We start from the raw sequence: 26,913 nt of genomic DNA on the forward strand, positions 1-26,913 counted from the left end.
CTATGAAATTGGCACTGTTCCAGAAGGTTCCACGAGCTTTCACTGACAGCTGTGCAAGCAAGAGAGAGAGAAACGAGAGAGAGCGAGAGAAGAGGACCTCAATCCTGACCTGAACACCCCTGCCTGCAATTTAGTCCTGTTTTTTTTTTTTTTTTTTGGGGGGGGGGGCTGATTTGAGGCCATCAAACTTAAGACCTGAACCAGAATTGAATACGGGCCTCTATTGGAGATAGGGATGAGAGATCAGTGACAATATGGAAAAACTAGCATCATAGATTGGATTCAACAGTAAATGTGGTGACTGTTATTCTTGAACTGGACTAACCAGCTGACAGATGCCGGAGCAGTTAATCAAGGGCTCATTCCTTTAGTTCCTGTTTACTGTCTGGTCGCTAAGCAATGATATGTCTTTCAGTCTCCTCCCAGATACCAATCCCTGTCTCTCCCTCCCTCTCATACACACACCCATAAACACTCCCTCTCTGGAGCAGAGAGAGAGAGAGGAGCTGTTCAGAGCAGCTAGTGCTGAAGGCAGGCAGGCAGGCAGGCAGCATGTTTAGAGCACACAGAGTCTTCAGTGTAGTGTTCTCCATGTAGTCCACTTCATCGTTTCTTTGGGGGGGTAGACCTAGGAGTAGGGCTAGAAAAAGATTTTCTTGGTGGGATTCTTTTGGTTTTCTTGGTGGGCTCGGGTTGTAAGGCAAAGGGTCGCATGCATGACACTCCGCAAAGGCGAGAAGATGACTATAAGTATACAGGAGCATATGGCTATCGATGTCTGCCCCGGCCCCATTCAGCCTATCAAACAGATCTCTGATTATTTCCCCCGCTTCCCGCGGGGTCTTCCCCCCACAGCGGCCCCTGCTATCAGCCGGACAGGCTCTCTGCACTCCTCTACTAGCCAGCCCTCTTCCCTTACGCCTTCAGAAACCCAGCGCGAGGATGAGGACATCGACAGGGTCTTTGGAGCCATGGCCGCGCCCTCCAAGAAAGAAGAAGAGCCTGAAGTGGAGGGCTACGACTCTGACGACTCCAGTAAGTAACCATGCTTCACTTTCATCTGGGAATAGCAGCACTACCACAGGTATTACACAGCAATGAACTGGTGCTACTTCAGCATGTGAATGTTTTATAAACTGCCTGAGAGTGCTTGAGAGAATTATTTGATTGTTTCAAGTTTTGTAAAATGAACAGGTGGTTTCTCCTCATAGTTCAAAATAACCCTCAGTGTTTTGTTTACCTGAAGCATGAAGTATAACAGTCTTTTTTAATCAGTAGTAGCTTTTGTATGGCATAGCTGTCCATTGCATGTATAAGACAGTGTTTGGCTTTACCTGTTGCAAATGTTGCAAATACGAACTGGAGAAGCCACAACAGTTTTTGTTATTACTAACTACAGTATAGCAGCTATATGTGTGTTTAACTGCAGAGATTGATCAGATCACACAAAATTGAACAGCTATTAAGACAAAATGTATTACTATTACAAATCGGACCATATATACTATAAACCAGTGTTGGGTATTACTAACTATAGTATAGCAACTATTGCACAATGTTTGATACTGTTAACTAGTCAACACACTGTGTTTTGTATTCTAACTATAGCAGCCATAACACAGTTTCTGTTTTTACTAACTGCAGCACAGCAACCACTGCACAATGTCTGATATTGTAAACTATAGCAGTCATATCAGTGTTTGTATCAATAGCTACAGCATTCATAACAGTGTTTTGTATTACCAAATAAAACAGTCATACCAGTGTTTTGTGTCACTGTTGCAGGCATAACAGTGTTCTGAATCGCTAACTATAGCAGCCGTAACACAGTGTTTTGTATTACCATCGAAATAGGTGAATTCATGTTGAATAATGGCTAACCAGTATGGTTGGTACCAACAGGTGTATTGGAATTCAATGGAAAATTATTGGGAAATAATTCCCTAATGGCACAACATAGTTGGAGATTGATGAGACCATTTATTGCAAATTCAATAACCACCAAATAACATTAGAAAAAAACACTTTGTATCTGATTAAAATTGTAGTCGAGTCAGTGTTTCATCCGCCCCAGAGGTGAGAATGACTTAAGGACCACGAGAAGTACAAAAGCTTACTATTTATGCTACAAACTAAATAAGCCTGTTTAATTTGTTGGTAGCATAGAGGCATCTGTGATTAGCTTTTCATTTGGGAAACATGACAGTGATGGCAAATGGCAGCATTTTAAAAGTGATTGATCAGCAAGAGAAAGCATAGCAGATACATATATATCAATGAAAATATGAAAAGGGTTTTTTTGGATGTACACAAAAGGTTTAAACAATAAAAAAAAAAAAGTATTTCAGGACGTTTTGGACAAATAAATCCCGAAATAAATAAGGTTGTTATTAATTTAAACCTTTTCTGTACACCCAAAATAACCATTTCATTTGTTTAATTTTTTGTACACATTTCTGTACAGATAAACCTCCTATATATATATATACAGTAGATGCAGCTTATTAACAACCTCTCGGTTCCCAGCAAAAAGTTGGCATTAACCGAAAGTTAACAATAAGCGAAAAGCCCCCGTTTTCAAGTGTATTTATAGTATATGGAACAATGGTACATACTGTAGCTGTACAAATATGGCTCTGAAATACATGTGTTTTAAATGTTACAATGTTTAACAATTAACATGAGAAACACAAAACACCCAAACATAGAGCTGTTTACTTCACGCATGTGTAAAACAAACAAAAAAAAAGGGAGTAGGCTTAAATAGTACTACACAACTGTGTACTACAATTAGCCTTGTAATGAGCAAAGCAAACATAAAAAATATGTGTTGTACTTATAATCAATTCTAAACAACACAATTTTAAAATAATAAATTCTCCAACGTTGTCTGCTTTTTACAGTGTACCACCTCCCGCTGTAAATCCATCTCAATTTTGCGTGCCGCTTCGTAGCCAGTTTCAAAGCCACGATTCTGCCTCAGTCCACCAGAAATATGCAGTTGCAAAGTCAGTGTGTTATAAAAACTGCATGAAGTATTATTATTTTTATTATTATTATTTATTTCTTAGCAGACGCCCTTATCCAGGGCGACTTACAATCGTAAGCAAATATATTTCAAGTGTATGTGGAGTTTCTAAGTATGTGCATAAATCACGCAAGTGCGCTCTGTAGCACTGGCAACTAGTAATAAAGTTGTCAATAGGCGTGCAGTAGCTAATATCAGAATTCGGAAAATGTTGTTATGACCAAAAGTTGTCTTTATCAGGGTTGCTAATAACCGGCATCTACTGTGTATCTTTCTCTCTCTCTCTCTCTCTTTCTCTCTCTCTCTCTCTATATATATATATATATCAAGGAGGATGTTATTAGAAGGCAGCAAGCTTGTTTGATGAGCAATTGTGTTACATGTAGCATAAGAGATTGCCAGTTCAGTGTATAGAAATAGATGCAGTAATCTAATTTGGGTATTTTTTCCGGCACCACAAGGGATTTGCTCATAGAATTGATGGCTAGAAGGTGCAACTGGAAGTTTAACTAGCTAAGTTACAAAGAGAAGGAGATGTGATACATTTTATTGGACTAACTAAACAATAATGTATCATAAGCTTTCAAGACCTCAAAGGTCTCTTCTTCATGTGAACGTAGGAAAGAGAGATTGATGTTTACATATAGGTTATAAATCTAGCTAGGTTCAAATCTGTCTTAATCCACATCACAAAACCACCATGACATTTGGCCCAATTTGGCATAATTGTCTTTCAACTGAATGAGGGTGTTCAGGTCTGGATTGAGGTGCTCTCTCGCACCCTGAACTGAATGAGGGTGTTCAGGTCTGGATTGAGGTGCTCTCTCTCACCCTGAACTGAATGAGGGTGTTCAGGTCCGGATTGAGGTGTTCTCTCTCACCCTGAACTGAATGAGGGTGTTCAGGTCTGGATTGAGGTGCTCTCTCTCACTTGCAAAGCTGGGATACCATCCTGCTGTATGAAGTTATGTCAGGAGTCATGAAGTTACCATTCCTATTGAATTGATATGACATGACGCGTTCAAGACACATTTTTCTATGACACCCTTTATCAGTATTAATTCATTAATATGGAATTATTCAAGAGGAGTGACAGCCCCTGGGTCATTCTCATGTTGGTTTCTGGAGTCAAGATCCCTACAATAAAAAGTTTTGGTGAAATGGTGACCCCACAAAAATATATAAACAAAATATCTTTTTGCAAATGTTGTTACTACACTTTGCAATAGAAGTAATTGTGTTAAAATACAGTTAGCAAATAAAAAAATTTATACATTCTTTAATTATAAGTAATTAAAGAATGTATAAATTAACAAATATTCAAATATTCAAACAAACACCATGGTGGTAAAAAAAATTACCGTATTTGTTTGTATAACAGAATCTATAAACAACTGTTTCAAAAAGATATCATGAAAAGGAAACAACTAATACGTACTGTAAATGCCATCCGAAATAAATAACACCCATTCTACTGTAGAGAGAGTGTTTCTATCACACCCATTCTACTGTAGAGTGTTTCTATCACACCCATTCTACTGTAGAGAGAGTGTTTCTATCACACCCATTCTACTGTAGAGAGTGTTTCTATCACACCCATTCTACTGTAGAGAGAGTGTTTCTATCACACCCATTCTACTGTAGAGTGTTTCTATCACACCCATTCTACTGTAGAGAGAGTGTTTCTATCACACCCATTCTACTGTAGAGAGTGTTTCTATCACACCCATTCTACTGTAGAGAGAGTGTTTCTATCACACCCATTCTACTGTAGAGAGAGTGTTTCTATCACACCCATTCTACTGTAGAGTGTTTCTATCACACCCATTCTACTGTAGAGAGAGTGTTTCTATCACACCCATTCTACTGTAGAGTGTTTCTATCACACCCATTCTACTGTAGAGAGAGTGTTTCTATCACACCCATTCTCGTGTACAGAAGTGTGTTGTTTTTTTTTTACACAGAGAGTGGTGAGGGTATGGGATGGGTTAGCTAACCATGTTTTTGATACTGAATCACTGGGATCCTTGACAGTTCTGGGGTGAATCAGCTACTAAAACTGAATAAGCAGTGATGGGCCAAATGGCCTCCTCTGGTCAGTAAGTTCCTTGGGAGAGAGGTAACCCATTCTTAGATGGTGCTACCAGCTAAAAGAGGAAGTCTTATCAGCATGAATTAGAGCTGCTACAATAGCTTCTCCCTCCCAGAATCCTCCTGGAAAATGATGATGCAGTGCGCTTCAGAGTTGAGATGTGTGCATAATACAATCAGTACCAAAAACCAAGACCGACCACCAGCCGAATTCGAGAAAGGGATTTTAAACTAGATGAGTCGGTTTGAACTCCCCTGCAGTTGTGAGAGCCCCTGCAATTTTATAGCCCATTAAAAAGGATTGGCTCCCCACATAGTCGTAGCAAAAACATTTTAAAAAATCTGATTCCGGGCTTGACCCACATGAAAACAACTAAATTAGAGCCTTGGTTTTGTCACTGTTCAAAGGTTTTAAGAATAAAGAAAAAGCCACTGGCTTCTTTGTACAGCCTTCCGTGTTTCACACTGCAAAGGCATGTAGAAATGTGAGAGCTCAATGGCACAAAATGAAGGGTACCTGCATGCCCGCTGTCAGAACAGTCGGATAGCTATACTGAGAAAAGGCAGGGACGCATGTCATGTTATATGCACTTGAAGCCTGATATGTTGTACACCTGCATTGATCTTAAAAAGCCCCAATAAGAATTTGGGGGTACATAACCTAACGACCACCTCCCATATTCTGTGCTCTCTTTTGGAACACTGCAGGGCTGCCTGATAAATTCAAATGTAAAGCCGAGGTAATCTTTGTCGCTTGTGAAATTAGATTTATTGCTTCCTTGGCTGTGCTTTTTGCAGACAGTCACTCTTTTTTTAAATAGGCTGTATAGCAAAGCAGTGGTTCTGGCTGTTAACTTTCCTGTCATTGAATGTGAAGCATTGGAGGCAGGTAACCAGTCAACACCACAAAAAAAACAAAAAGCGGTCAAGCAGCTGTCTTGGTAGCTAACAGCATTGAATAGTAATTGAATAGACACACAGCTTGTGTCTGAATGAGAGACCCAGGTTCAATTATCAGTCACAACCACTACCCTTATTCTCCAAGTCTTGAGAAAAGGGATACATTCCATACAGTCCTTATAATGTTTGTATAATGCACTGATGAGACCACACTTAGAATACTGTGTCCATGTCACCACAGCACCAAGGGGACATTATGTACCTGGAGAGAGTTCAACAAAGAGCCCAAATGTGTCTCTGCATGTGAAAGGGTAGCAAACAAGGCTGGTTCCGGAAGCTGGAAGCAGGAAGCTGCAGTTTAAAGCATGGATGTGCACTTTTATTTACAAATACAAACAAAACAGGAACGAAAACACAGGAACAAAATAAAGGTTTAAACAAAACAATATCAAACTACAAATCAACACACCCAGCTTCAGCTATCACGCTGTGTTTACTCACTTTGTTCACATTGGGCATTAGCCTTCACTGAACTCTCCTTCTAGCTACCTCTTACTAAACAAATGATTCTCTTTCACGTATGTAACCATTACCCTATGGGTATTTATCTCCTAAAGACCTGAAACCTGAATATTGTATACCAAAGCTGCTCCGCGAGCCTGTGATGCAGTTGTGGCCCCGCCCACGAGGGCACAAAGGCACTGTGCTTATCGATCTCACGCCATTTTTCCTTTCAAGACTGACCTGTTCGGAGAGCCTTGTTCAGATAAGTAAATTTTTCCTTGTGTGTTTTTACAGAGACTGTGTGCAGGCCTGTCTGCAATGTGGTGCTACAGCACACGTGTAATAAAAGTGTAACAAGAACCTGCTCCATGTGTCCAAGCGCAGTGGGCAGGCCGCGGGTAGGAACCTGGCTGCGCTGATAGCTGCACGTAGGCAGCTTGCTATCGGGGACAAGGCACTGCTTTTAGAAGTCCCGATTGCACAAAGGTGTAAACCAGCTGCAAACCTGGGCCCCAGCGGCCTCAAAGACCAGCACAGCCAGCTGCACTCACTGAGGTGATGTTCGGAAACCAGCCCATGGCTGCTCACCGCGGAGGCTTTAATAGGTTCCACTGCCCTGCGCAGAGACAGAAGCTGCAGACCAAGCAGCTAGGAGCTTGCTGCCACAGGCCCAGGGCGCCATCTGGAGTATTTGCGTCAATGCACTATGGACATCTGGGTGCTTACTACCGTTCAGGCTGTCTATTCTCAGCAATTCAAGCATGGACCCCCTCCCTTTCGGGGCGTGACTACATCAGTCACAGACCCGCAAGACGCTACTGTGGTGTCTCAGGAGGTAGCAGTTCTGCTGCAAAAATGGGCTATTCACATGACAGACCTTCTCATGTGTGAGGAGGGGATTCTACTGCAGGTATTTCCTAGTGCCCAAGCGGGATGGTGGCCTCAGATCAATCCTCGACCTCAGACAGGTCAACCTGTATCTGAGCCGGAGGTCCAGAATATGCACGAGGCAACGGTGTTCCAGTCAATCAGACCAGGTGAATCATGCGAAGAGCCAGCTCATGCCTTCTCAGACAGTCTCCTATATAGGATTGTTCTTGGACTCCACGGCCACGCTGTCCACTCTGTCAGACGGCAGAGTTCAAAGAATAGCTGCCTGTTTGGAGCTCTTTCAGCTCAACAGAGCGCTCACAGTAGTGACGTTCCAGAAACTTCTGAGCTTGATGGCAGCAGCTTCCCAGACCCTTCCATTGGGTCTCCTGCGCATGCGCCCTCTGCAGGCCTGGTTCAACAGCTGGGTTTTTCAACCCACATTGAACCACAACCACCTATTGACAGTGTCTCATCACTGTCTAAAGGCACTCTCCTGGTGGAAACAGCAGGCCCATCTACACCTCGGAGTAGTGCTGGGCAGTGTCACCAGAAGGGAGGTCATCACCACGGACATGTCCAGCCTGGGTTGGGGCACAGTGTAGAATGGCCGGATGTGTGGAACCTCCCTTGGCAGGGTCTCCACATCAATCTTTTTGAGCTGCAAGCAGTTTACCTGGCCTTGCAGAATTTTTTGCAGGAGGTTCAAGGGAGACATGTGCTTGTCCGTACAAACTGCTGTGTCTTAAGAAAAAGGGCCCCTTGGTTCCTGGCAGGAATACTGAACTGAAGATGACCAGGGCTAGGAGGGGGGGTCTAGACTGGGTGAGGCTGAAAGTACAGTGAAGAGAAGACATAAAATATAGACCCAACTGCAACAACAAGCTGCTGGATGAAAGGAAGCAGACAAAGGACAAATCTCAAAGATGCGTGAGTTAAAAAGGCAAGATACACAAATGATCTCATGAAAAGTGGTTACTCAGCTAAAAAGACTATAAATATCCAAGCAAAACTGAACATTTTGCACTCCACACGAATGCTAAACAAGGTGCTGTCACTCTGCTAAGCAAAGCTGCAACTCCGGGATTCTGCCTGAAAACGGACCCAAGAAGAGGAAGCAAGCTGCAAGCGAGTCAATACCACAAGCAACGAGACTGAGGCCCGGCTGGAGGACTGCCGTAAAACTTACAGAGACTGTTATCAGACAAACTAGTCTGGGTCTGTTGTACACCTAAAACCACAGTATCCAAAAGAATGCCCTGCTACCTGTGTAGCTAAAAGATTCAGCGAAGAGGACAGAGCGGATGGGCGCTGTTGTCGATTCTATAGAGAATTGAGATGCTTTGTTGCCAAGTTTGGATTGAAGGATTGAAGACTTTGTTGTGGAGAGGAGAGTTTTTGTACTGGATACTTCAACAGATTGAGTTTCCAAACCAGCGGACCAAAAGTCTAAGCTTCAAGGAACCACTGAGTATAATTCCAGTTGCATTTTCCTTTCATGGAACTAAATTAATTAATTCTAAGACATTCACATATAATTGAGCTGTTAATTATTTAGTTTGCACACTTTGCGTGTGAAATAACTTTTAGTGAAACTTGATGAAGTAACTATAAGTAATCTACCTCATATTGTTGTATGAAGAATTTCTTTAAAAGTAAACTTGCCATATACTTAATCTATATACCATTAATACACTTAATGTGATATATTCTAAGATTGTCTGCATCGTTTCAGTCTGAGGCTGTGCTTGTATGTGGGCGTGTGTGTGAGAGCAAGCAACTACGTCACAGCTTGCTCGAGTGCTGCTTGTGTGTGAGGAGACAGGCGGTGTCATATTTCAATTGCCTGCTAGTCAAGCATGAGTGTAGTGAGAGCTTTTAGAACTGTGTTTGTGCTTAGAGACTAAGAGATTTACTTTATGACTTATGATATCTGTTTATTATTTGTGTACTTAATAAAATACTATTATTGATTAACCATTCCTTGTGTCTGCGTGTGAATGTGTGTTCATAGTAAATCCTCAATCTTTGTAACACGTCTATTAAATATTGTTAGTAAGAGAACTAATCAACCCAGATAAACATTAAATTATCAATTATTGAATTGTTCCTACAAGTACAATCAGTGCCGCCCACACTAATAAAACATTTTTATGCCGGTACTCCTACAGTACCACTCGCAAAGCTATATTACAGTTAATTACCCCTCACATTCCATTGTTGTGCACAAGCTTTTACTGAACAGCAATGATATTCAAATAATCACGTCGGTGGGAGGGGAGTGCGAAAATTTCTGTGGGCGGTACAATCATCGATATTTTTTCTAACGATTATATTTTGTGTGCCCAATTAATCTATTGCTATTTGAAGGCTTAACTGACAGCCCTAGTCCATACAGACAACACAACAGTGGGGGCTTACATCAACCACCAGGGCGGCCTCAGGTCGCCCACCTCCATCGTGTGGCCCGCAAGCTTTTGCTCTGGGCACACAAGAACCTCCTCTCACTGCAGGCAGTACGTCTGCCCGGGGTGGCGGACCTCTTCTCAAGGGGAGTCCCCAGCAGCTCAGAGTGGAGGCTTCATTCCGAGGTGGTACGCCTCATTTGGGAGAGTTTCGATAGAGAAGAGATAGATCTCTTTGCCTCCCAGGAACCTCTTTGCCTCCCTGTCTAAACAGCGGCCATGAGCTGGCCAACTTGCCCCCTTCAGAAAAACTCAGTGCACATTCCACCAGGGGCATGGCAACTTCATGGGCTTTATTCCAGGGTGCATCTATCAATGACATTTGCAATGCAGTGGTGTGGGCTACTCCCCATACCTTCACTAGGTTCTACAGACTGAATGTCGTGGATCCTCAAAACCCTGGCTTTGGAACTAGCATTAAGGCTGGCTTCTCAGTCGACCCTTACAACACAGGCATGGAGGTGAGTTTCTTCCTCAATTTCTTTACCATAGCTACCTGTTACTGGGGTTCCGTATAGTAAAGCACAGGGCAGCCTCTCGGCTTAGCCTTGTAGCATTCCAGTCATTCTGCAATCTTGCCCTTACGATGGCTTTGGTACACTCACCCATATGGTAATGGTTACATTTCGTACTTGAAAGGGAACGTTAGGTTATCATCATAACCCTAGTTACCTGAAATAGAAATGTAACCATTAACCTCAAGGTCACTGCGTCCATGATTGCAGCAGGCTTGTAGGAACGCTAAGATCTGTGAACGCAGTGCCTTTGTGCCCTCGGGGGTGGGGCTATGACTGTGTCACAGGCTTGCGGAGCAGCTTTCGTATACAATATTCAGGTTTTGGGTCTTTAGGAGGTAAATACCCATACGGTAATGGTTACATTTCTATTTCAGGGAACCAGGGTTATGATAATAACCTTATGTTTTGATCCCTTTACATACCATGTGGCTGGTGCTTGACTATCAATTAGTCAAATTAGTCAATCAAGACCCAGCCACATTCCATACATGGATTTTGACAGGATGGAATTAACCTCCCCTTTGTGTGCAGCACACATGGCCACAGAACAAATGTCCACACAGTCTGACCCTAATACTCATTTTATGAGATTTTAAGCTATTTTTCCCTTAACCCCCCAAACACGGTGAGCTTCTATTCTTAACAATTACCTCCGTCTCCAATCCCGTTCTCCACTCACTGAACACACAACCCCGAGTGAATGAAACGTGCATCTATTTATACTGTTGTGCTGGGATTCAATTACTAATTAATTATTCACTTGAATCCCAGCACGTGAATTAATTACGTGCAACCTCGTGCACGCATATTACTTACTTTAAATGCACGTGCAGTGATGTGCAATCCCGTGCCTAAATACAATTATACATTTTTAAATACACGTGAAACACAGACCCGTTTATATCCCGTGTACCAATGACTATATACCAACATTAACACACGCACCATACAACACATAACACAGAAAATACATACAGGGGCGGGCACTTCGTCACATATACCCCCCCCCCCGTGCAAAGCACACATGGCCTCAATGGCCACCTCCCCCCTTAAAAACCCAGCAGTCCAGAACAAAGTCTTGGGCTGGGAAGGGAGGCTTCAGTGGGCCCATTGCTGGCAATGCTGTCAGCACCCCTGTCGGTAGTGGCACGGCTAACAGCATGCTGGTCCACTCCTGCAGCGAAATTGCTGCGGGGGATGCTGGTCTCCTGACCTCTCCCACCTTCTTCGTAGCCGGTAGCTCCCCTTTGTGGGGCTCCGACCACAGTACTTCCGGCAGCGAAACTGCTGCAGTGGGAGCAGGTCTCCGGACCTCCCCCACGATCTCCGGCAGCGAAACTGCTGCAGTGGGAGCAGGTCTCCGGACCTCACCCACGATCTCTGGCAGCAAAACTGCTGCAGTGGGAGCAGGTCTCCTGACCTCCCCCACCTTCTTCGTGACCGGCAGCTCCCCTTGGTGGGGTTCCGGCCACAGTACTTCCTGCTGCAATGCGGAGCAACTGGCAGCCCCAGGCGATGCGGAGCGGCTGGCAACCCCAGGCGATGCGGAGCGACAGACAACCCCAGGCGATGCGGAGCGACAGGCAACCCCAGGCGATGCAGAGCGACAGGCAACCCCAGGCGATGTGGAGCGACAGGCAGCCCCAGGCGATGCGGCGCGACAGGCAGCCCCAGGCGATGCCAGACAGGCATCCTTGGGCGAAGCGTGGCAAGCATCCTTGGGCGAAGCGTGGCAGGCATCCTTGGGTGAAGCAAGGCAGGCATCCTTGGGCGAAGCAAGGCAGGCATCCTTGGGCGAAGCGAGACAGGGAGTCAGGACAAGCTGGGGTGTGGGTGTTGGCCCTCTTCTCGACCTCTGCGGCCGGGCGGTTCTTCCCCGTGCTTCCTTCAGCAGCCTATGCATCTAGTCCTGGTCCTTCTAGTGAAGGGAGAGGCAGCTCCTGCTCCTCTCCCCCTGATGGTGATGGAGGCAGAGGCAGCTCCTGCTCCTCTGCTCCTGGCAGTGGCGGAGGCAGAGGCAGCTCTTGCTCCTCTGCTCCTGGCGGTGGCGGAGGCAGAGGCAGCTCCTGCTCCTCTGCTCCTGGCGGTGGCGGAGGCAGAGGCAGCTCCTGCTCCTCTGCTCCTGGCGGTGGCAGAGGCAGAGGCAGCTCCTGCTCCTCTGCTCCTGGCGGTGGCGGAGGCAGAGGCAGCTCTTGCTCCTCTGCTCCTAGTGGAGGAAGCGGTGGAGGTGGCGGAGGCAGAGGCAGCTCCTGCTGCTCTGCTCCTAGTGGCGGAAGCGGTAGAGGTGGGAGCAGCGTGTAGTCTCCTGGCGATGGAGGTGGGAGCAGCGTGTAGTCTCCTGATGATGGAGGTGGGAGCAGCGTGTAGTCTCCTGACGTTGCAGGGGACTGGTGTGGCTCTGCCTCTCTTGCAGGGGACTAGTGCGGCTCTGCCTCTCTTGCAGGGGACTGGTGCGGCTCTGCCTCTCTTGCAGGGGACTGTGGTGGAGGCAGTGGCGATGGGGCGGATGCTGGCCACTCAGAGAGAGGCTGTGGCGGCTGGGCTGGTGTGTGCCGTGCTCCCTTCAGCAGCATAAATAGAGGCTGCTGGGGGACACCAGCATACTGCCCTTCTCCCCCCCAGAAAAATTTAGGGGGTTGAGCCTGTAACTCCTCCCCTTCTGGCTCTTGGGACGGCAGCAGCAGGTGAATCAACAGGCATGCTTCCTCTGCTGGTGGACACTGGGACAGCAGGCCTTGTTCCTCTGCTGGTGTAGATGGGGACAGCAGGCATTGTTCTTCTGCTGGTGGAGGTGGAACCAGCAGGCATTCTCCCTCTGCTGGCAGCTTGGGTCCTAGGGCTGTGGAAGCCCCGACTTCCCTCTCTTCGGGCTGTGGACGCACCGACTCCTCCCTTTTGGGCTGTGGACGCACCGACTCCTCCCTTTTGGGCTGTGGACGCACCGACTCCTCCCTTTTGGGCTGTGGACACACCGACTCCCCCCTCTTGGGCTTAGGACGTTCGGGCTCCCCCCACTCAGGCGTAGGACGTTCAGGCTCCTCCCACTCAGGCGTAGGACGTTCGGGCTCCTCCCGCTTGGGCTGTGGACGCTCAGGCTCCTTCCGCTTGGGCTGTGGACGCTCAGGCTCCTCCCGCTTGGGCTGTGGATGCTCAGGCTCCTCCCGCTTGGGCTGTGGACACTCAGGCTCCTCCCGCTTGGGCTGTGGATGCTCAGGCTCCTCCTGCTTGGGCTGTGGACGCTCAGGCTCCTCCCGCTTGGGCTGTGGACGCTCAGGCTCCTCCCGCTTGGGCTGTGGATGCTCTGGCTCCTCCCGCTTGGGCTGTGGACGCTCAGGCTCCTCCCGCTTGGGCTGTGGACGCTCTGACTCCTCCCGCTTGGGCTGTGGACGCTCAGGCTCCCTCTTCTCCTTTCTCCTTCTCTGCCTCCTCCTCCCCTTCCTCTCCTGGGCCAGTTCCTCCTCTCCCTCTTGGTAGGGGCAGCGGAAGGGACAGTTGGCGAACAGATGATCCTGGTCGCAGAGGAGGCACCCCGGCGATGGCTTGTTAAATCGCCATGGATGTCTGGCCCTTAGGCGGCACTCCTCCTCCCTGTCCTTCACCTCTTTATCCTCCTTCCATCCCATTTTATTTATTTATATATATTTTTTTGTAATCCAAATTTATTTATTTATTTCTTCCCAAAAAATGCGGTTCCTGCTCTGGTCTGACGCTTGGAGGCGCTATTATCCCACGATGACACCACGTGTCACAAAGACGGCCGGAGTGGGTGGCGTCAGACCAGAAACAGGAAAATAAACAGAGAGAGATGTAGAGTTTGGTGAAGCTGAGCGAATGCTTTCGCTCAGCATTTAATAATTACACAGAACAGAAAATAAAAGGGTTGAACACAAAACACAGGACACGGCACTTCACGCCAAAATAAAGAGACAAACAAAACGGACTACACAGACAAACACGGTGAGCTTCTATTCTTAACAATTACCTCCATCTCCAATCCCGTTCTCCACTCACCGAACACACAACCCTGAGTGAATGAAACGTGCATCTATTTATACTGTTGTGCTGGGATTCAATTACTAATTAATTATTCACTTGAATCCCAGCACGTGAATTAATTACGTGCAACCTCGTGCACGGATATTACTTACTTTAAATGCACGTGCAGTGATGTGCAATCCCGTGCCTAAATACAATTATACATTTTTAAATACACGTGAAACACAGACCCATTTATATCCTGTGTACCAATGACTATACACCAACATTAACACACGTACCATACAACACATAACACAGAAAATGCACACAAGGGTGGGCACTTCGTCACACCCCCTTAGTTTTTTGCATGTTTTAAGGGTATTTAACTTAATTTCACCCCCGAACTGTGGGTTCAGGTTTTTTTACAGGAGTTATTGAGTGGTTTCAATCCATTACCTCCAAGCTTTACTGGTGATAGAGCTCCCCCTTATCACAACTCACCAGTCTCTTCTTCCTCAACTCTCAGGCCCCAATTTCCATTCATTAGCACCTTGTGTTATACCCCCTGCAGTGTTTACAGAATTACATGACTTCATGTTTGTTGTGTCCCGTATTTTTCATATCAAAGCAATATATTTTTCAACATAATAACGATTTTCTTTTATAGTTTTATTCACACATCATAGGTAAATCAACTAGGGAATAACTTTTTTCAATACTCAGGAACTTTTCTCCAGGAGAAAGAGATTCGTTCTTCTAAACATTGCAGTGTATCCAGTTCATGCTCCTTCCTGCAACAATATTGGTGATTGAATTGAGCAGCGCATGTAGAAACCAAAACCTGCATTGTTGCAGAAGGGAGTGTGGTCTCCTTATTAGAGAAATTCTCACCCTTCTGGCAAACACTCCCAAATAAAATGTTGATAAATGTATTCCCAGTTGATTTATTATCCATGATGTGTGATAAAAATGTGAACTGTTTAAAAATGTAACACTGATCCGAACAACACAGCACATAGCAAAGGTAACATAATGTGTTTCTTGTAAACACTGCAGGGTCTTCTGCAGCACGTTCATTTAAAAAAGTGGCTTACATTTAATTTAAATTAAGGAGTGATTAAGGGATTTTAGGGGAGTATATGTATTGAAATGATAACTGTTTGTGCAGCGGTGTGTCTGTGTGTGTGTGTGTGTGTGTGTGTTACAATCCCAAGCTGAAATACATGAATACAATCCCATTGCAATGCACACAATTCATTTTACCTCAAAGTGATCTGAAGGAGATCCAACCATCCCTTTGTGTCTAAGTGAGACTAATCTGAGTTATTCTCCAGGGTAGCCCCAAATGTGTCAAACTATAGGCTACTTTGGAAAATTACAAAATTCAAAAAACAAACAAACAAACTAAAAAAAACAATAAAAACAATGTGACGATGCTGAAGCTGGCATTTTATTTGCATCCCAGCTTCTTATTTGGTAATATGCACAAATGTAAATTGAATATGTAACGGGGGTATTTCAGGGGATAAATAGCCTCAGGCTGCTCATTTTAAAGTTAATACAAGCACAGGGGAACCCCTCTATGTCATTCATATGTATTTATCTTGGCCCAAAACAGAATCTGGTACTGAAATTGACTTTTTCCTGTTCAGGTCTGTGTGTGCTATATTAAATGTGAAAAGCACGAAACTTAAAACTTATTAGACAAGGAAAGCAAATTCCATGTTAGACAGGGAAGAATACGTATGGATCACACACAGGGTTTCCACTTATGGATTCCTACTTTGAAATATTGCAGTAAACCTGATGTCAATATTGCTATGTGTGCCATGTTTGCCTGCTGTTCTTGTACCAAATTCCGTTTGGGCCCTGATAAACACTTATGGGTGACCTAGAGGGGTTCCCTCCTGTGTTTGTATTAACTTTGAAATGAGCAGCCCGAGGCGATTTATCCACCGAAATACCCCCAGGGCCCAGTTGTTCAATTTTAGTTACATTTGTGCATATTAGCGAATAAGAAGCTATAAATACACTGCAGACATATGGCTTGGGATAACATAAAAATGACAACATTATTTATTTATTTATTTTTTTAATTATTTCAGGACGTATTAGACTAAAGCCTGTCTTCATCTGTGTAGAGAGAAATTAAGCGTCCTGAAATAAATGATTAATTTAAAGCTTTTGTGTTCATCCAAAAAAAAAAGTTTTCATTCCTTTTCATTTTTGTACACTGCATTTATACCTCCTTTCAAACTCCCATAATTTGTTCCGATCATGTTTGTTTGTTTTATGTCCTAATTAAACAAGCGATTGGTAAGACTGAATGGAAATAAAAATGTACCCTTGTGTTTGCATTTGCGTTTTGACTGATTTTTCTGCTGATTTGGTATTATTGTGTTTATATAGCATTTGCGAACACAATTGAACAGGAAGTATTATTTTGTTGGATAAAACCGCTTAAATGCTCATTACTTATTTATTTAGAACCGCAGAAAATGATGCATGAAATGTGATCCGCTGGCGGATAAAATGGAGGATCAATGTTAGAAAACAGGCAGATATTTTTTAACGGATTAACCTGTGGAAGAATTCAGTGGATTTTGCCGTTTCCACCGAAAATGAAACCCCTTTTGAAAATCGGGCCCATAAACTCAGACATTGTATTAATTAATAAAATAATATATAGATTTTTTTTTCTGATAAAATATGTCACATGACATTTTAAGTTCCCATCCATATAAACTACTTCTTTGCTTACAAAATCATGCAAATGCGTATTCCTTCTTTGAACATTTCCGTATCAAAGTGTGATTCTATTAAAACAAAACTCCAAAAGGGTTTTATAAATTGTTAAAAGTGTTTTCATTCTGTAGTTTACAAGTAGGCTAAGCATCATGAAAATGCTGGCCCAGAATGAAAGGGTTTGTATGATTAACGCATCAAAAGCTGTCACAAGGCTTCATCATGCCATTTGAGATACAAAAATCTCTCATTTAATATTAAACATCATAGTAAAGGAAATGTTTAACTAAATTAAATAGGGGAAAGTATAACTGAAATAAAATAATAATAAAGAAGCAATGTATTACATTCCTATAACAGTTATGGGGTCGGTATATACTTAAAACTGAAATCAGAGTAAACAGGATATGACACTTAGCACGGTCAAAAATAGAACGTTTCTAACTTAGAGGTATTTCTATGTTTGCCTGTGTCAAAAATGTTCTGGCTACAGCAGTCTTAGACACTGCAGTTTTTCTCCATCCTAATGTGACTCCAAATAAAGGCTATATAAACCAAGCCTGTGGCATCTAGTTTACAGTAAGGGCTGCACCCACTTGTCGACAATTTTAACTCTTTGACTCAATAGTAGTTGTTCTAGCCCTCATTGAGACTTTGATCGAGTGCTGGATATAGAAACTCGGTTAGGCGCTGCTGTAGTATCCATTCAATGATGCTGTTTCATTGAGAATGCAGGTTTGCCATAACATGTGTTTCTTTAGAAACTGCACATTTGAGATCTATGTTGCTATGCTGAAAGAAACCAAACCCCCAACCACTGTGTTTGGACCGGGATGAGAAGAAACCAAACCAGTCACAGTGTGTGGAACCGAGATCAGAAGAAATCAAACCAGTCACCGTGTGTGAAACCGAGATCAGAAGAAACCAAACCAGTCACCGTGTGTGGAACCGAGATCAGAAGAAACCAAACCATTCACCGTGTGTGGAACCAAGATCAAAAGAAACCAAACCAGTCACTGTGTGTGGAACCGAGATCAGAAGAAACCAAACCAGTCACCGTGTGTGGAACCGAGATCAAAAGAAATCAAACCAGTCACCGTGTGTGGAACCGAGATCAGAAGAAACCAAAGCAGTCACATGGTGTGGAACCGAGATCAAAAGAAACCAAACCAGTCACCGTGTGTGGAACCGAGATCAGAAGAAACCAAACCTCCAGCCACCGTGTGTGAAACCGAGATCAGAAGAAACCAAACCAGTCACCGTGTGTGGAACCGAGATCAAAAGAAATCAAACCAGTCACCGTGTGTGGAACCAAGATCAGAAGAAACCAAACCTCCAGCCACCGTGTGTGAAACCGAGATCAGAAGAAACCAAACCTCCAGCCACCGTGTGTGGAACCGAGATCAAAAGAAACCAAACCTCCAGCCACCGTGTGTGGAACCGAGATCAAAAGAAACCAAACCTCCAGCCACCGTGTGTGAAACCGAGATCAGAAGAAACCAAACCTCCAGCCACCGTGTGTGAAACCGAGATCAGAAGAAACCAAACCTCCAGCCACCGTGTGTAAAACCGAGATCAAAAGAAACCAAACCAGTCACCGTGTGTGGAACCGAGATCAAAAGAAATCAAACCAGTCACCGTGTGTGGAACCGAGATCAGAAGAAACCAAAGCAGTCACATGGTGTGGAACCGAGATCAAAAGAAACCAAACCAGTCACCGTGTGTGGAACCGAGATCAAAAGAAACCAAACCAGTCACCGTGTGTGGAACCGAGATCAGAAGAAACCAAACCAGTCACCGTGTGTGGAACCAAGATCAAAAGAAACCAAACCAGTCACCGTGTGTGGAACCGAGATCAGAAGAAACCAAACCAGTCACCGTGTGTGGAACCAAGATCAGAAGAAACCAAACTTCCAGCCACCATGTATGGAACCGGGATCAGAAGAAACCAAACCTCCTCTCGGTGCAAAGTGGGTACGATTTATGCAGTTATTTTGTTTGCTACAATTACTTCAAATGTTCTTGTGTAACACCTGGCTGACTCAAAGCAGGTGGCCCTACACCCTATAAACTGTACTGAGTTTTTTTTACCACTCCATTAATCTATGGATGAGGAGCACTACGTTTAAGCTGTGATCCTCTCCCTATAGCTGTCCTATAGCCCTCCCCAGTGTCAGTCCAACACAGTTTGGAGAGGCCTGTCCTGTCCGTCTTGTAGGTTATTGCTTTTCCTGATGTGATAAACAATCTCAATATACATTACTCTTATTGTAGGGCTTAACAGTGATTGATTCTGCTGGAGTGATAGCTTATGATAGGCCTCTCTGTTTAGATAGGTACTCTAGCGAGACACACAATGTCAGGACCATGCTATTTTCTGTTGTTATCCAGCCAAACGCACTTGAATGGCCATTTGCTGCAGGTTAACTAACTATACAATATTTTTTCAGTGTAATGTGGGGACGTGAAATTTGTTCATTTGGACACAGTATCAGCTTTTGACTCCCTGCTGTTCCTATGTTGCAAATATTACTTAAAATAATGTGTATATAGTAATGCTAGCACATTTCATAAATATTTGATGTCTGTGTTTTCAACTACAGTACTAGCTGGAACTGCTCATATGTCAAGTTGCCAAGGTAACAATTACAAGTGCAAGTAAAAGGGCTGGGACTTCTGATGTCACATCCTGGAAACAAAGCAATAAGGAAATGACATTACAAAAAACAGATCAAATCTTTTTAAAACAGCCAGAACAATAAACACATTCTTAAATACATTCCCGTGCTATTTCATAGGTTAATGATGAGTGTTTATTTCATATAAGATGTGGGAATATGTGTTAAAAGGACGCCAAGAGAAAATAGGAATGAAATTACCAGGGTTAATTTAACTTAATTTAATTTGATGTAATTAAATTGAGAACCTGTTTGCCCAGCCAGGCCCAGCTCGTCAGATATAATCTCATGTCTTAGTTGGGGGGGTTGTGCTTCATTTTTCAACTGCAATATTTAAGGGTGTGGTGGGGGGTTGTGGGTAAGCGCAGTTGTAATGCCGTACAGGCGCTCAGGATTTATTTACAATAACAAACGAAAAACTACAAAACAGAAGCTGAACACAGTGAGCACTGCTCCCAATATACAGGGAGGTCCAAGTGACACACCTTGTTACACTTTTGTGATTTAAAAATCCCTAAACTAATCCTTACACAGTGTTCGGAGGTTTGGTTTCTTTCACTGAAGACAGGTTTGTTGTCCAGGGTAGTGTGGACAGTCCTGGTCCTTTGCTCGTGGCTTGGCGGTGTGTCAGTGGCTCCCTTTCATTGCTGGATGCTCTGTCGGGACACGCCCACCAGCCGGTCAAGGAACTGCAGCCGTCCAATCCTCGACTGCGATTCCCTGTAAACAAACTCAGCTGGCAGCGCATCTCAGGTGGAGCATTTACAAAAACACGAAGGAAGAATAAACTAAATACACAACACACTATAAATACACATGTGCAGGGCCTTAACCTACCACAAAGTGATAAGAACATAAGAAAATGTATGAATTTTATTCTTATATACACGGCTGTGCAAAAGTCTTAGACACATTCAGGAGTTACAATATATGGATGTTATGAGCATCAACAATTTATTTAAAGCCTCCACTAGTGTTTTAAATACTTTGACTGTTATTAATACAGCGTAGTTTGGGTGAGAAGAAACCAAGCTTGTCATTAAATCAAAAGTGACAAATCAAACAGTGAGGCAACTATAAACCATTGTCAATAAAACGTGCCTAATTAAAATGACGTGAGCAACCTCGTTACATATATAAAGATTATTTTTGATAAAATTGTGCAAATGTTATATATTGTAGCCCACTGAAAATTTTGTAATTTAAAAAAAAAATATATATATATATATATATATATATATATATATATATATATATATATATATATTGTCTGAAATGACACCCCTGCTCAAATGTTGTCAAATTGAGTCTTAAAGGGATCCCAGTGATTCAAAATATGGGACTGTAGACTGTTTACATGTAGTGAGGTAAAGAAAATATGCTAATATCAATATAATATGTAATAATGTCAATTATACTAGGATATTTAGCTCCTGAGGATGGCTGGTTTATTCGTGTAATAACTACAGTATAAACGCTCCTGCTGTATCCTCTGGATCTATTGCACTGTACTTGCACAATCTGTTTGAGTAGCATATAAAAAACAAGGTCCAGTGAGAATTCTGCAATAAGAGCTAAGACAATACATTTTAAAACATTGGTTAGACTTCCGAGGTCAGAGGCCAGTGCTATAGCTATTGCAGGCATCAGACTAGACCTTGCCTGTTACTGAAACCCAGATCTCTGGCTAGTTTTACAACCATCAGCTCTGTTATAGCATCCTCTGCAAGGAGAAGCTAATCCTGCCAATCCTCCAGCTGTCCTCTTTTTGTGTTTTCTGATCTCATTGGCACAGAATCCATGAGCGGATTATCAGGGGGCTGTAACACTAATAAGAATTGGGACTAAAACCGCCCAGACTGCCGTTAAATTAGGCCTCACACAACACTGTTTGAGAAAGGCAGCTCCCAGTGTAGCACAATTAAATATACGATAAGCTACCCAAAGTGTTCCAGTTACACTTTGACAAATACATGTATTGCAGAATAAGCTACTGAGTATTATACTGTACAAAACATTGAGCTGAAAGAACTAAATCTATGTAGCTTGTGTGGTAGAATATGGGGTAAGATTGTAGCAGAAAGACCCTGGGATGTAAGGTAGGCATTAAAAAATGTGGGTTGGAAAAAGAAATGTAGTTCTTGCTGTTTAAATGTGGAATGAAAAATGACATAGAATGCCACAGCTATCCCAGAACACGGATTTACTGGCAGTCAGTTCAGCTAATTCATCTGTTTGTAATTTAACAAGCCATGCAGGTATAAAAGGACAGGTTTCAAAGACAATAGCTGTCTGTGTGAAGGTAAGGACCTATAGACCTGAATATGGTGTTTGTTAATACAAAGTATATTAAATCTGTGATATGTGCATAATATATTTAAAGTCAGTAAACGGGATTAGCGGTCTGGCTGTATGTTAGGGATCCTGTTCATTTTAGTTAGTGCTCCAAAACAGGATCTAGGATTTATTTTAGTTTTGTATTGTTTGTTAAAAGAGCGCTTTATCCACCAAAGACAGTGTTAGGAACCCTAGATTGTGTTCAGAGTTCTACTGTATAAAGAAGCTTTGTCACACCTTGAACAAAAGAGACTTGGGAGGGTCTTTAAAATCTTAAAAGGAGTTGACATAGTTAACCTAAACTAATACTTTAAGTGCAGTACAGAAACCATGACCAGAGGACACCGCTGGACATTAAGTTGATCTATTTCAGCCAATTTAACACATTATTTGATAACTGTACCAAGTAACTTTTTAAAGTTCTCATAAGGACTCTTCAAATGTTACAGAATACCCTGCAGTTTTTACAAAAAATGAATTATGTTACCTCTGCTGTGTCCCATGTTGTCCATATTGCAATAATATTTTTAAACATATTGATGACTGTGATGGGGTGCCAGCTCACCCCTATAATGTGTGTTGTTATTATTATTTTTACTGTTGTTTTCATTATGTTTTTTTATTATAATTCTTGTTTGGTTTGGATCGGCAGGGAGGGGTTTAAATTCCTCCCTGCGAAATTACATGTGAGAATGTGGCTGGAGCCTTAATTGGTTAATTGTTAATTATTGGTTAATTGGGCTCCAGCCACAGACTATAAAAAAACCAGGAGAAATCCTTTGTTTGGAGTGTGCTTTGGTTTTGGAGAGACGCAAAGTGAGTGTTGCCTGCAAAAGAGTATATATATATATATATATATATATATATATATATATATATACACACATACATATACATATACATACATAAATAAATAAATGCTTGTTTAATTTGATTTTGTTCCGTGTTTTGTTTAAAAGCCTTTTGTTTGGTATTTATACCTTTTGTTTGGCCCTCGTGCCTTTTTATTTTGTGTTTTTTTGTCGATTAAAATATTTTTGTTTCACTGCATTTTCTGTCTCTTGAGTCTTCCCTCTGCGGCTATCCTGCCACAAGTGTTGTCAGTGGTAGAATAGCGCCCCCTGGAGACTCAGAACGGAAGTGCAGTTTTTTGTTTTGTTTTGAAACAAAACAAAAAAATGGGCAAGAAGAGCAGGCAGCGGCAGCAGCAGAAGCTGCAACAACAACAGCTGGAGGACCCAGCCAGCTTGTTCCCGTGGTGCTCCTGGTGTGGGAAGGAGGACCCTCGCTGATGGGCATTCCCAGAGGAGCCACTGGCTGACTGGTGTGATCGCTGAGAGGAGGACTGGCACAACTGGGCTGGATGCCCCTATGCGCCAGCCCAGGCATCAGCAGCAACACTGGTAGCTCCAGTGCCACCGGGTTAACCCTCGTCCCAAGAAATCTGTGATTGGCTGATGGACGCGGAAGGGGACCTCTGCAGCGACCTCCCACTGGCTATCAACGCGGTGTAGTGTCGAGATGTGGAGCAATGGGAGGCCTGGGAGAGACAGCACCACCCAGCGTCCCTTCATGAGACTACAGCCATGGTGCTCTGTTACCTCGCTCAAGACATGGCAGAGATACCAGCATTCTTGGTACCGGAGTGGGTGGAGCTGCCATCCTGCGAACCAGAGGGGGTGGAGCTGCCGTCTACAGAGCCAGAAGGGGAGGAGCCGACGCTGCAGTCTCCAGAGCTGGAAGAAGAGGAGCCACCATCTCCAGAGCTGGAAGGAGAGGAGTTACAGGCTCACCCCCCCTGTTTTTCTGGGGGGGCGGGGGGGATGGAAGGAAGCCTTTTTGTTTCACTGTATTTTCTGTATCTGAGTCTTCCCTCTGCGGCTATCCTGCCACAATGATCCCTCCAATTCTGTTTTCTCTTTATGTGCTTCCCTTGGGTAATATTATTCGTAGACATGGAGTTAATTTTCACTGTTACGCTGATGATACTCAGAGTTACCTGTCCCTCAAGCAGGGTGATGGATCTGCTGCTAATATTTTGAATACATGTCTTGCTGACATCAAACATTGGATGTTTAAAAACGTCCTAATACTAAATTCAGACAAAACAGAAGTGATGAAATTGGAACTTCAGAAACAATACAAGAATATACTCTCATCTGATTTTATGCTTGATGGTCTTTGTACAGATTTTAGAGCAGAAATTAAAAAAAAAACATAGGTGTCATTTTTGACCCAGATCTCTCATTTGAGGCACACATTAAAAATGTTACAAAAAATTTGCCAGATTGAGAGGTATTTTTTCCAGACAGGATGCTGAGCGATTGATGCATGCGTTTATATCGTCAAGAATTGATTATTGTAATGGTCTTTTAATTGGTATTGGTAGCGATGTGATATCTCGTCTGCAACTTGTACAGAATGCTGCTGCACAAGTTTTAACTGGGACTAGGAGACAAGATCATTATGTTAAAGATCTTTTAACACCACACGTCCTCAATTGGTCACTCCGATCTGAGGATGCCAAGTTACTTTCTATACCATTACTCAAAGAACTCAGGTGGTGTATTTTACTATTTTTATTATTTAGCATTATTTTACTGTTTTATTTAACTATTGTATGGGTAGTGTTTTGTTATTACCATTATATATATATATATATATATATATATATATATATATATTGTAGCGTGCACAGGGTAAGGCAGCAGTAGGGCTGGTAGGTGACGTAATCACACACAGAGACATAAGCCCGATATACGCTCCTTGCAAAGGAGCCGGCTCTTTTGTACAGCGGTATCGGCGCTATGCTTCAGTGCGAGAGGACCCGGGTTCGCGCCCGCCCTCCGCCTGTGTGTGGATTTCCTCGCTCTGTGTGATGCGCCTGCCTGCGGGAACCGAGAACGCTACATTGGTGTCAGAAGTGGACGCAGGTACCCGAGCACGCATTCGTCGGACTGTAGCCTGGTTAGCAAGTCCGGGGCGGACTTGAGGCTGGCAGGGGAGAGTGTAGCGTGCACGGGGTAAAGCAGCAGTAGGGCTGGTAGGTGACGTAATCACACACAGAGACATAAGCCCGATATACGCTCCTTGCAAAGGAGCCGGCTCTTTTGTACAGCGGTATCGACGCTATGCTTCAGTGCGAGAGGACCGGGGTTTGCGCCCGCCCTCCGCCTGTGTGTGGATTTCCTCACCCTGTGTGATGCGCCTGCCTGCGGGAACCGAGTACGGCTACAATATATATATATATATATATATATATATATATATATATATATATATAGATAGATAGATAGATAGATAGATAGATAGATAGATAGATAGATAGATAGATAGATCATTCAATAGCCTGTAAATAATTCAAAATAAGAAACGTACCTGGTTGTACTTTTAATGGTCAGTGCAAATGTTGACGTTACTCCATCCATTCAGAGAACGTCAACAGTAGATGTTTTTTTTACATTGTACTACAGTCCACAAAGTTAAAAAGAAACTACTTTTAGCTGTTTTCTCGTTAGTCTTTGCTTTGTTCTGCTTAGCATTTAGTATGTCTTTATATTTCAACATAACGCTAAGTTAGCGTTCTAATTTCAATGTTACTAAAGTTAGGTTTCCTTTTTAGCACTTGCTATATCCGTTTGTTTACCAATTTAAAGTTAGCCGGTGCCGTGCTTCCGGAAGCTGCTTCACGACTGCCTAGCAACAGCGGCTGTGTGCCGTTCTTACAGGGGAACTCAAGCAGGGGATCTGTTAACATCAGCTGAAAACAAGGCAACAATTTCAAACCGAATACATTTACTGTAGAACTGTGCTGTTACAAGCATTGCATGATTAATTAGAGTCCTTACGTTTAATATGCCAGTCTCATTCACATGAACGCGCAGGGTTTAACACAGATTCTGAACACCTGTCAAGCGGCAGCATTTAAAAAAAAAAGATGCATTTGCTTCTACTAGCAGCTAATATGTCTATTTCATGTACTCGAATATGTGACATTCTATTCGAATAGTATTTTTATTTTTGTGTATTCGACTACACTGACCCATACCTAATATATATATATATATATATATATATATATATATATATATATATATATAGTTTTCACTTCATGTGAAGCGCTTTGTGGCGGCCCTCATTAAAGGCGCTATACAAAAATAAAGATTGATTCATTGATTGATTGAATGCTGGTTTTCTGTTCCCACAATACGCCACTCAAAAACCTTTTTAAATCCTGGTGAACGAGTAAAAGGAATTCCTCAGTTGATTTACTCATGATTAATAAAAATATCAAAACTATCAGGGTTATGTTGAAAAACATATTGCTGGAGACAACCCAAGTTAAAGCACAGGTACACTAATGAGTTTAAACATTGCAGGGGGTTCTGGAACACTTTCAGACACCGTTCTCGTTACTAACAGGAGCTGCCTCCCCTCTGATTGCAATTGCTTTTGAACCCAGCACTCAGGAGCTGTCACTGATGGTAGCATGCCAAGTAGAAATTGGCAAGGAAAAATACAAATAAACAAAACCTGCTTTGTGAAGGGCGGCTGATTAGAAAAAGTATTGAATGCAAATATCAATAATGTGTATCTTAGGTTGAGATGCCTGTTGTTTTTGTACTTGTGAATTTAGTGTTGATAAAAGGTAAGGGACAAAGGCACTGCAGAGAGGCACCATGAGAGCTTCCCCTCACAACTGGGGAGAGAGAGAGAGAGAGAGAGAGAGAGAGAGAGAGAGAGAGAGAGAGAGAGAGAGAGAGAGAGAGAGAGAGAGAGAGAGAGAGAGAGAGAGAGAG

The 26,913-nt window shown here is 43.2% G+C and overlaps 1 protein-coding gene across 2 annotated transcripts in view; it reads left to right on the plus strand.

The window, feature by feature from the left end:
• The first annotated feature begins 351 nt into the window (after window positions 1-351).
• LOC117429146 (double C2-like domain-containing protein beta) overlaps window positions 352-26,913 on the plus strand; it is a 105,679-nt gene continuing 79,117 nt past the window's right edge. The window contains exon 1 of one of the 2 annotated variants that reach the window (XM_058998352.1): window positions 352-1,035. In XM_058998352.1, coding sequence (XP_058854335.1) covers window positions 717-1,035 — 319 coding nt within the window. In that variant the 5' untranslated portion in view covers window positions 352-716. The remainder of the gene's footprint in view (window positions 1,036-26,913) is intronic. The other variant, XM_034048370.3, reaches the window with a different exon arrangement.

This window comes from Acipenser ruthenus, chromosome 24, assembly GCF_902713425.1.
Source record: "Acipenser ruthenus chromosome 24, fAciRut3.2 maternal haplotype, whole genome shotgun sequence".
NCBI classification, from domain to species: Eukaryota; Metazoa; Chordata; class Actinopteri; order Acipenseriformes; family Acipenseridae; genus Acipenser; species Acipenser ruthenus.